At 41.3% G+C, this 12,384-nt stretch overlaps 1 protein-coding gene across 1 annotated transcript in view; it reads left to right on the top strand.

The window, feature by feature from the left end:
* The first annotated feature begins 1,244 nt into the window (after positions 1–1,244).
* The window catches only part of GALNT15 (polypeptide N-acetylgalactosaminyltransferase 15), a 37,895-nt gene continuing 26,755 nt past the window's right edge, over positions 1,245–12,384 (top strand). The window contains exons 1-3 of the mRNA XM_032801128.2: positions 1,245–2,287; positions 8,150–8,316; positions 10,368–10,572. Of these exons, the coding sequence (XP_032657019.1) occupies positions 1,725–2,287; positions 8,150–8,316; positions 10,368–10,572 (935 nt within the window). The 5' untranslated portion in view covers positions 1,245–1,724. The remainder of the gene's footprint in view (positions 2,288–8,149; positions 8,317–10,367; positions 10,573–12,384) is intronic.

The following is a 12,384-nucleotide window of genomic DNA, read 5'->3' on the forward strand; positions in this document are numbered from 1 at the left end:
ATCACTCATTTTAGTCCCGCAGCTATCTACATTCCATATTAATTTGGTGTCCCCTCATTTTTATTGTTGAAAATTATTTACATCTGAAACAAAGACTCATGAAACAGTTGTAACTTATAACAAAGGGGTTATTTAGACTAAAGGAATAATCTGGTAGCATTTTAAATGTCCTGCAGGAATACTTTTTCATGTCCCTCATTTAGGATCAGTCAGTATGCAAACCTCAAGTGTTAACACATCATTAGTCAGGCCCCCAAAATCATAAGATTGGCTTAAAAGTCATGAGACTGTTAAAATAATATAATTTGGATTCTTTTTATTTGCTGTCTGGTTCCTGGACCTTAAAGATACACTCGGTGTATGTTCTCAGGCTTTTTCCTAAAACTATAAGGACTAGAAATATACATTTTTAAAAATTGAAGCAGAGATTCTCATACAATCACTTGCCTCCAGGAGCTGAGGCTTTAAGAAAATTACCAAATATCATACTCTCATTACAAAATTGTGATTTTGTCCCATATCTGGGCCTTGCCAGGTAGAAAGGCACATGATTCCATGGGATGTGCAGTTGATAGTCTCAGCCCATTTCCTATTCTCATCTCACAAAAACAAATGCCCCAGTCAGCACCAACTAGTACCCTTGTTAGTAGTATCAACAAAGAGGCCACAGACACTCAGCTACCCTTTCATCCCCATAGGTGGTCCTTTCAGATGAGTGTTGCAGCACACTGGTGGAAAAGCTTGCACTGTTGCTGCCCATGCAATATCTGATTTATAGACTCCAGTCTCCAGGTTTGATAATTCAGTACATTTTGCCAGCACTTAAATGACTAAATACATAAATATTTATTACAAATAAAAATACCTATATATTCCAGAGTCAAGATGTTACTATGCAAACACATTTAGCTTTCAATATATCATGTGCATTCAACCCTTTGTTCAATTCAGTTTGTTATACAGGATATTCCGTGCTTAATAAGGATATTCTAAATTAGAATCATGTGTGCTTCTTGATTTGTTTTCCAAAACAGCATTTGCCTCCTTCTAGGGCACCTCTAACAGTTCCATGCAAAGTTTTGATTTGATAGGACAAGAACAGTGAGGGCATTAGGACCAAGAGAAAGACACACACATTGCTTTGTATTATGTCTGGCAAAGGGTTCCTTGACTGAGTGCTATAGTTATGTGTGAAAGAAAGTCAGGGACTGAGTAGTTCTCATCTGTTGATCACAGTTAACTTGAAGCGTCAAAACAGGGGAAGCTGTCAGATCTGCTTGCAAAGATAATATCACTCCAGTCCAGACAGCAACTGGAAACTTTGTAGTGGCAGGAAATATTCTGGAAGGAAACTATCAAAAATGGAATTTATTTTTACTTTTTCTCAGAATTAAAAACGAAAATCAAAACTTCAACCACCTTTTAATGAGCTTTTTGGTCAACTAAATACATTCATTCATAGACAATCTGGGATTCTGTATAACAAAGGATCTCCTTTATCTAATTGGTTCTATGTTATCTCTTATAAGTAGGTATTTTTGATTTTGTCTACAAATATACGGGAAAGCATGAAACAACATTGGTGAAATGTGAGGGGGAGGAGGGAACCTCTCAGCAGACAGTAATGACCAGTTTTTTGCTGCAAAGAAACCAGAGAGCTGGGCTGTAAGAAATAGCCAAGTGATATTTAGCATGACCATCTGTATTGTTTTGTCACCAACAGTATGCTCTTAAAGAAGAGGTGCAGATATAGATCACATAAGCTTCAGTTTCTTTTGTTGTTGCTGATGCTGAGTTTTTTGTTACTGATGGTTACAATCCTGACTCCACCATTCCGGGACCTGAACAAAGAGGGGACATCCCAGCCATTAAAGTTTAGTCCCAGAGAAGGGTATCAGCTGGACTTTCTGGAAACCCAAGAAATGTTGGAGACTCAGGAGGAGAGCCAGCAGTACTACCCCATGGTGGGGTTATCCCCTTTCATTTCCCTCCGGGAGGACGAGCTGCTAGTGGCCATTGTGTCACCCACCGCCAGGAGAAACCACAGCAAGGCAAGAAAAGGATACCGAATGGTGAAGCAGCAGAGCAAAAGGCAGGAAGAAAAGACTGATGTCAAGCCAAGGGGAAACCAAGAGTCCCAGCTCATGTCCTTTCCCCTGCAGGATGCAGAAGAGGCTGCTGGGGGTGAGCAATTGACAATCCTTGGCCTGGAAACTCATGGCTTTAATGAAGCGCGCAGTGAGCGGATTTCTCTGCGCAGGGAGCTGCCTGAGGTGCGGCATCCTTTGTAAGTAAAACATCCTAATTATTTCCTATGAGAAACCTGACCTCTCTCAATTGTTCCTCTAAAAAACATTTCCCTTGACCCCTGAGAAATGTGTCCCCTTTCTATCACATCATCTCCCTCAATTGGAACAACCAGCCCTCCTCCCCAAAAGAAAATGTATCCGTTCCCCCCAAATTTATGTCCCTTTCCCAAACTCTATGCCACAAGCTAGATCCCTGAAACACAGATCAGAAATTGGAGCTTAAACTAGCAAGACACATCCTAGTTAGACAAAGCACACTCCTCTTCCCGTCTCCTTAAATAACTTAGGGTACAACAGCTTTCATTCCATTATATCATCCCCTGGGGATATTGAAAGCACAGCAAATGCTATAACAGGAGCCATGAGAGACGCTTGTCCCATTTTCTCCCTTTCTTAAATATTATAATTGTTTTCTTAAAACAATACTATCAGACTCAAGTCGAAAACACCAAGTGACTTTGGGGCTCTTGAGAATTGTGTGTCCGGTAAAAGAACTATAGGAAGTTATAGAAACTAGTGGGAGGTGGGGGGGATGGAAGGAAGAATGACTGCAATGTACCAGAGAGACAAGGCGGGTGAGGTAATATCTTTTGCTGGGCCAATGTACCAGTCACGCTGGGTGTTCCAGTCCCAGCAAAGGAGGATGAACAAGTGCACAATGAATTAGTGTACAAGGCTATGTTATTTGTAAAACTCTTTTGCTCCTTGTTTATGTACCGCTCCTGCCCTTTCACTCTCACTGGCAGAGGCAATTGTCCCACTTCACCCAGGTAGCCAACAAGTTCTGACTTTTCAACCTGTGAGCGCACTTATTTATTAGTCTGCTCATTTAATGAGGAGTATGGCGGCCTCTGCTGGCACATATCAGAATGGAAAAATGTTGCAGTTGTCTGCTTTATTTAACAGGTACCAGGGTCAGTCAGTGCTATTTAGCCATCTGTTGGAGTGTGAGAACTATGGGGCTGATTAGTCTGTTGTGAAGGCAAGCCACACAGATGAATTGTGCTAGCCATAAGATGTCAATCTTATTTATGCTTGTTTAGGTGTCTTTTGTTAAGTAATCACATAATCTTATTTATTTACTGTATTCTATTCAGCTGATGTCATCCTTTGTTCTCAGAGTGCTTCATATGTGGGCAATGGCCCAGATTCTGCTCTGAGATTCACTTGTGTGAGACCACTGGCTGCTTGGGACTGAAATAAGCAAAACAACTTAGGCCAAATTCAGCACTGAGTTACCCCTGTGTATAGTTATTGTGGGCTTGCTTAGGGGTCACTGTGGCAGAATCTTGGTCTAAAATGACTTAGTTCCCTGACTGCTGAATATTTTGTAGTGCACTTGATGTGAACTTGCCAGGGCATTTGATGCATGTCCAAAGAGCTATAAAAGTGTTGATCTGTTGGGTGTCCATTGCCACTCAGTTAGTAAAGCGATAACATTGTTTTATATTATATTCTGTATTCGCAAGTGGACGGTTTTGTGTATGCCCTGCAAGAGCTGAGGATACCACTAACATTGGGGAAAAGGCAGAGAATAACAAAAAATCTCTGGCCTCCTACACTTCGACTTGTTTGTTTAGATTGTAAACTCTCCTTTTTATGTTGTGGTATTCATACAACCTTCATCAACATAGTATCTGAATACCTTCCAGTCATTAATTAATTTTTATCTCCCAACACCCCTGAGAGGTAGGGAAGGACTATTCCCATTTTACACCTAGGGGAACTGAGGCACAGTGTAGATTACAGGGCTATGGCCTGCTAAGAGGATCTAGTGAAAAGTTCACTGATAGTTAGTCTATGCATCAGTTGGTCTTGATGGGTGAGGTTCTACCTGGTACCTAGCCGAGTAGGTAGTGGAGGACAGAGAGAGCATCAAGCCCCCTTCCTGCACAGATTCCTGAAGGCAGAATAGCAGCTCCGAAACTCACTCCTACTCCCATTATCATCTGGGGGGGTGTGACTCTGGAATGTGGTGAGGAAGGGGAGAGAAAACAGGTAGAGCAGGGGTAGGCAACCTATGGCATGGGTGCCGAAGGCAGCATGCAAGCTGATTTTCAGGGGCACTCACACTGCCCCGGTCCTGGCCACTGGTCGGGGGGGCTCTGCATTTTAATTTAATTTTAAATGAAACTTCTTAAACATTTTAAAATCCTTATTTGCTTTACATACAACAATAGTTTAGTTATATATTATAGACTTATAGAAAGAGACCTTCTAAAAACGTTAAAATGTATTACTGGCACGCGAAACCTTAAATTAGAGTGAATAAATGAAGACTGGGCACACCACTTCTGAAAGGTTGCCGACCCCTGAGGTAGAGCCATGGCTCTGCCCCCCTCTGATCTGGCTAGCCACGTGAGATGGGTTATGTAGCATGTCTTAGAGGGATATACCAGCTTCCATGCTCCCCAGAGCAATGGGGGAGCTCTGAGAGGGATCCTGCCTTTCTGAGGCAGACTATCTCTGCTGCATCCCCTTTGAATAGTGCAGCATGCCAAAAAGATATGATCTGGCCCTATGCAAGCAACAGGTTTCACATAACATCTTTTGCAGTGGTCATTTTCTCATGGCTAGAGACAAATGGCAGTTCATGTTTGAGGAGACAAACTCCAAGACTTGGGGGATGTTTTCCATATTTGCTAACAGTGTTTGATATGCATTATCTTTAATTTGTTTTTATTTCAGCTGAGTTACACTGAAGGAAAACTAGAGCAAGGCAGGGGTGAATCAGGCCCTCTATAATGAACCAACCAAAACCAGCTAGAAGTATTCCAGAGAGTTATTTCTATAAAATCCCCATTTGTTGCAGCCTGTGTGAAGTTAGGTGGTAAACTGTTGTGGCAGGGACGATACCTGCTTATTGTGAGACACCTAACACATACTTGCATGCTGCAAAATAATAATGATAAATCCCCACTTCTATATATTTCATCTACTAATAAATCAGCATTAAGATATATGGAGTTTGTCATAGAACATACTCTTAGAAGTGCTGTCCTTTAAAGCTGACAGTAAACCATTGCATTGTCCTTTGCATTAAACAGTGCACTGGAAAAACTAAATTCTTTTTATTTAAAGATTACATAGCTCACACACAACAGAAATCAGTGCCTGCTGTTCACTCAGCCTGCCACTCATGCGCTGTCCATAAAGTCCTGGACCCAACCATCCAATGTGGAAGGTGGCCCCTTTGACCTCTGTAGCCACACCCCACAACCTTACACATCAAGCATTGCTCCCTATAGCCACTGTCTTTCCTGCTTATCCCTGGTGGATGTCGGTGGTACTTTTCAAAACATGTATGAATAGAAGTCCTGGATCTCTGCCAACATGCTCTCCACCCTTTCACTAAAACTTATTAATAGAACAAAATCATACCTCATGTAATCCCATTTACTTTTCTGGCTGGGGAGAGAGCATGGCCAGGTGACCACGCCTAACCCCTGGGAATCCTCCACTAATGGGGCCAATTGTACTTTAATGCTACTCTCGTTTACCAGGACCCTGAAAGTACAAATGCTCAATACCCTTCCATTATCATCCCCCGGGGTGTATTTGCCACCTTTGAGAATGGCTGCTTTCAGCTTGCCCAGGTGTAGTTAGCATCCTCCTGGACATTGGGGGTGAGTCAAGCCTGTCATCTTGACTTTATGACAAGGCCTTGTCCACAAACCACAGTTCTTCTCTGTTGGGACTAAATGTCAAATATTATGTACTCAGGCAAATGCAAACATACAAAATGTCCAAAAGGTTTTAAATTACCTCACAAAATTACAGCTCCCATTGAAGTGCTGCTGGGAATTGAATCTCAATAAGACATTTTTCTGGAGCCGAGCAGGAGTCTCCTTTGGCAGTGCCTTTGCCTTGTGTGAATTAATGTAGTGTTGACCACAATTCAGTATTGTTCACCAGTAAGATTAGACCCCTCTGTCCCTTATCAATCATGACCTTTTCTTGTTTGAAATGATTAGCCAGTCATGGGCCCCAAAGTATAGAAAAAGAGTTTCATGTGCCAACAGCCCCTCTCATTTAACTGAAGACTAATTATCTGTATTTTTATTCCTTGCCAATCACCATGGCAACTGAATGCTGCATCAACTACGCTTCATAGTCTAGAGCAGTCATTTTCAATCCTTTTCCAATCAACACCCCCCAAAATAGCATCAACTTTCTTGCCATGGCAACACTACTAGTTGCAAAGCATTATGGGATTGTGGAAAAAATCCACAGTTGGTTGTGGCAGTATTTGTTGCTCCTGGTTCAGAGGCTGCATCAGTTTCTTTCTTTCCCTTCCCTATCTCTGGATATAATTGTTAAATCAGATACTTCTGCTTGGAAACACAAATTGCCCCCTTCAAGACACTAGGATTATCCCTTTTCTCCTATTTTAAGTGACACCACAAAGATATTAAAAAAAAAAAACGGGGCCAGATTGATCCCATTGCCTTTAATGAAATTACATTTTGAGTAGTTTGTAGAGCAATAGAACTATATAATCTCCATATAATCTTTATGTAATGCTGTGGTGCTTCCACTGAGGATTTCTTTCTATTAGAGATTAACTTAGCTAGACAAATGAAAGGGAGTCCACGTGGAAAACTGAATATTTTAGGCCAATTTTTCTTAGGTAAAACAAGTGCGCATGCAAAATGTATGCAGACACATACTATCTGTAAAATATGTATTTGTGAACCCATGTTGGATAACTATGTTCCTGCTAGTTAGTGTGTGTCATCATCCACCTTCTATGAGACAAAATCAGCTTGTGTGTGCAATGGATGCATGAGTACTTTTGTCCATCCACACATTGCACCCATTCTTGGAAATTTGTCCAATGCCTCATAAGATTTCATTAAAATGTTTGTGGTCCCTAAATACTCAGAGTTGTGTGATGATGTAACCACCTAATTCCCATTAACTGTAATGCTATATGTGTGACTTCCATGAGTGAAATTCTGGCCTCATGATGGCAAAATTCCCATTAACTTCAATGACATCAGGAATATACTCCATATCACCCCATGAGGGAATGCCACACCAGATCAGAACAGTGAGCCTAAGTCAGAAATCCTGTCTCTGAAACTGGTCAGTACCAAAAACCTGAAAGGAAGGAGCAAGAAATCTTGAAGCAGACAATTATGGAAACCTGCCCATTCAGGGAGCTTCTGCTTAACCTTTTAGAAAAAAATATATATTTAACCTATGTCATGTAACTATAAATGTTTCAATATAAATGTCTGATCTTTCTTTGATCATCCTAAGTTTCAATAATATCTTGTGGTAATGAGTTACACGGGCTTATTATGCATTGTGTAAGTTGTAGTATCCATTTAAAAGGTGTTGCTTTTCAATTTCTTTGTCTGTTCCTTGTTCTTGTTTTGTGAGAATGGGAAAATAGAAGCACCAGACTGATCTCCCCTATAGCATTAATTAATTAATTTCTATCTTAGTCCTTATTTGCCACATCTTAAAGTCTTTCCATGCTTCCAATCCTCTTTGTCTGGACCCTTTCTACTTCAGCTCTGTCTTTTTCAAAGTAGGATGACCAGAACCAAGCACAATGTTCCAGATGAGGGCAAACTATTGTTTTCTATAATGCCATTATAATATTTTCACTGTTATTCTCTATCCCATTCATTAGACATCCTAACATTTTGTTTGCTTTTTTAACCATCACTTCACCCTGAGCAAAGATTTTGAGCTGTCTGCAATGAAGTAAGGGTAGATTGTGACTTTCTCTGAGCCTCAGAGAAATGGATGTGTTCATAATAATAAGTAAACAAAAAAAAAGTGTTGCAACCTTCCATATTGTGCCGCTCTCATTCTATCACATACAGCTGTCTGCAACAGGACTATGACCCCAACCTTCCTACTGCTAGTGTCATCATCTGTTTCCATGACGAAGCCTGGTCTACTCTCTTGAGAACTGTGCACAGTGTAATGGACACAGCTCCAAGGGCATCTCTGAAGGAAATTATTCTTGTCGATGACCTCAGTCAACAAGGTAGCTCCCTTTTGCTCTCTCTAAATTCTATTTTCAAGCTCTTGGAAGGAAGTTGTAATACTGCATGGCAGGGATGGGGAGAATGGAACTAGAAGGACCCTCCAAAATCAAGCTAAATATAGAGAAAACTGGTTGCCAAATTTTACTTTTCCTCCCCTAAAATTCAACTTCAGCCTTAGTTTGAAAGTGTTTATTTTTCCTGTCATTTCCAATAGTTTAAAGCCTTTATTTTTAAACACAGTTCACCAGATTGCTTTGCATGACTGTCCTGTTCTAGTCATTACGTCACACTCCACCAATCTTTCTGTCAACCACAAATTTTAATCACCAGTGATTTTATATTTACTTTCAGATCAGTGATAAAGGTGCTGAACAATGGTGGACCTCAAACTAATCTCTCCACTGGAAACACCCCAATTTACAACTACTTTTTGAAATGCCTCAGTTAGCCAGTTCTCAATCCATTTAATGGGTGCTTTTTTAATATTGGAAAGTGTTAATTTTTTTTAATGAAAATGGCATGTGGTACTAAATCAAACACTTTACAAAAATCTATTACAACTATGCAGTTACCATTATCAACCTAATTTATAATCTCAAAGAATGAAATCAAGTTAGTTTTACAGGATCTATTTTCCATAAAACCATGTTGATTAATAAAGGATGGGAATATGATTAATGACAATCAGCTTTTCCACTATTTTTCCTAGGACTGATGCCAGACTACCTGTCTTATAGTTAGCCAAGTCATCTTATTTGCCATTTCTGAATATTGGCACGACCTTAGCATTCTTCCAGTCTTCTAATTTAAAGATGTTTATCCCTAGTAGATGCTGCTTAAAGACTCCTTCATTCCCAATGGAGTGGAAAGTACCGCCTTATCCTCATGTGACACAAAGTGCATCACCCTACTTCTTTCCAAATGCAGAATAATTTTTTTCCCTATGAAAGCTGAGATTCTTACAGAATTCCAGGAGCTGCAATTTTAAGAAAAAGAGCAAATGTCATGAGACTTGTGATAATTTGGGAAAGTTGGTGGTAACACTCAGAGATGACCTGTCCTTGCTGACAGTGGGGAAGGCAGAGGGAGAGCAGTGGCTTTAGCAAATGTTACTGAGCACGCTCAGTCCATGTGAACATGCTCAGTACAAGCCAAGTAGTAAATCTGGGGGGCACATGATCCATGTTTCTTCCCCCCACACATCATTTTTGATAACACTGGGCAGCACCCTTCTGCATGCATGGAGGTCTTCTTCCATAGATTGCTTCTGGGGCAACATGGATTCTTCACTGCTAGCAAATTATACTCTCACCTCAGAGTTTGCTCTTCCAGTCTATAGTTGAAAGACATATAAGTAGGGAAATGTAAGAGAAGGTCACATTACTTCTCGCTTGTCCCTATTGAAACAGAGGACATCGGTCTCCACAACTGTGTTAGTCCAGTATCTGTTACAAGTTCTAAATTCACTTCATTTTGCTTCTGTTTTTAAACCAACACCACATTAAAAATAAAATGCTAGATTGTGCCCTTGGCGTATAAGTTGGTGGTTAAGATTCTCTGCCCAAGGAGTAGCCTCAAGAAGAACTGTGACTGAGAAAGTCACCATGCCTTCCCACTTTCCCCTTTCACAATGATGTCATGTATACTGCACTCTTTTCCAGGGGCCTGCACACACCTTCCAGTATGCCCAGCCAGTTCCCCTGGCTGACTTGTGGGGGGGCAAAACCATGGTTCCATTGTTCCCTACACAATTTCCTCACAGCAGTGAGAAGGGTGGGGGGAGGGATGGGGCTGCACAGCACAGCCCCCATGCCAAGAACTGCAAGCTAGAAAGGTCTGACATAGCTAAATAGCAGCTGGAGGTTCCTGCTGGAGGCTTTGCTCCCCTTTACTCCCTGCATGACTGAGAAGGACAAATGCAAAATTAGCCCAGAAATCACTTTTCTAGCTGAGGAGTACCATTTTTGCTACAAACAGTTTTTTGTTCTGTGGGGGCGGTTCTCAGATTGAATCAGCACTAAAATCTGAATGATTATTATATTTATTGCAGGGCATCTGAAGTCAGCCCTGAGTGAATACATCTCCAAGCTGGATGGTGTGAAATTGATCAGGAGTAACAAGAGGCTCGGGGTCATTCGGGGTCGTATGTTGGGAGCTGCACGGGCAACTGGGGATGTGCTGGTCTTCATGGACTCCCACTGTGAGTGTCACACAGGCTGGTTAGAACCCCTGTTGGGCAGACTAGCCACTGACAGGTAAATATCCCTTTGGGCTTAGTGTACAAAATGTTTAGATGCTTGTTAGAAGGGAGGGGGTCACCATGAAGAACTGTGATCCTTGAACTATTTATTTTGTTCATATGCACAAGTTTATACTAATTCTTGAGAACAGGACAACACTCGTGATCTCTTAAAATTCATTTTTACTTTGGGTTTTCACAGTCTTTTCATCCCTTTAGCCATACTGTGTTATTTTACTTTTACTCTATGTGCATTAACCTGAAATTTAGGGGACTAGACAGACTAGGCATTTAATGAGACACACTACCAAACCCTTTCTCTCTAGAGCTGCCTTGAGGGAATACAGCCTGTGTCTGTAGTGTCTGAAATACATTAGCATTGGAGCAAATGGTGGCCAAAATGAAATTAATTGGCAATCCCAGACAGCAAGCAACAGACGACAAGCATCCATCAGAGAAACCGTTACAACAGTTGGCATTATTTGCGGCACTAGTTGGCAGTCTCAGTAGTGAGGCCAAGGACTGAATAGGCCCAGAGGCTGGATTATCTTCTCTTCCTGTGAGCTGCTCCTGTCAGGTCACATCTGATGCACATTGACAGGGCAGGGTGGGAAGGGCTGTACTGCTCTCTCCCACGTTGTACCTGTGGCTGTTCTATGGAAAAATAGAAGACTTTTTGGGCTGCCTAAATCCTAGCTATTTCACCAACATTAAGTTCACAAAGACAAATAGAGATACTGCATGGCTGTGCTCAGCATTCAGCAATCACCAAGCATCACAAAGAGGTTAGAGTACTGAAGTGTTTCAAGAATCATATGCAGTAAGTACATACTCTTTTATAAGGAAAGAATTTTGAAGCCACTGAAAAGTAAATGTTTGAACATTAAATTATGTAACATTTATAGTAAACTAAGGCCGTTTGTAATACAATGAATTGCTGATGGGGTGAGGGTGTATTTTGAAAAGAAAAGTATAATGCCTCCTTTAAAACACTTACTAGCTCAGTAAGTAACCATAGTAAGAAGCTGCAAACAAGGTTGTTCCCAGGCAATGAAATGGCTGCTTTTAAACTCATTCATGTTCCCTTTTAGAAATGATTGCATTGTTAAAATGCAAAATGAAAGATGCTGCAAGTATGTGGAATACAATACTGTTCTAGGTTTCCATGTCTGCCCTTTTCTAAAAGGGTTTCCCAGTGAAAGCAGATTTCTTTGTCCTCTGGATTATTTGTGGTCCATGCTGCTGAAGCTTCATTGCTGTAGTGACTCAAACTGGCTTTGATCTAGTATCCAACGTTTGCACATGCTGCAATCCTATCTCCTGATTGCAGTGTAGACATACCCTAAAAGAGCTACAGAAAGCCTTAAAGGAGAGTCACAGTGACGCACTGCTCCATGGAAACTTTTTATATACCACTTCACAGGGGAATGACAAGAGCAGGAGAGGAGGCATGGCCCATGGATCCAATGGCACCAATTCATGCCACACTGATTCACTGGCTAAAAATCACCATGGCAAGAGAGTGAGGAAGCCACCAATGCTACTGTCGTCCTGAGGCTTCTATAGTTGTCATGGAGCAGCTTCACTAGTGCCTTGTGACCCATGGGAAAGGCGTCTGACACCGGCAGCACACACCAACAACCTTTGTGCAGAGCCAATGTGTTCATTATTTACTCCTGTTTTGCACAGGGAGCCAGGATTTAGTCCTGAGTAAAGGCAGCAGGATTTCTGGCCCATGAATAGAAATGTAGCCTGATTTGGAAAACAGTGGAGGCCCAAATCATCCCTTTCTAAATACCATAACAGAAGTGTTCCTACTCCAAGCAAG

Source organism: Chelonoidis abingdonii, chromosome 2 (assembly GCF_003597395.2).
Source record: "Chelonoidis abingdonii isolate Lonesome George chromosome 2, CheloAbing_2.0, whole genome shotgun sequence".
Taxonomy (NCBI): Eukaryota; Metazoa; Chordata; order Testudines; family Testudinidae; genus Chelonoidis; species Chelonoidis abingdonii.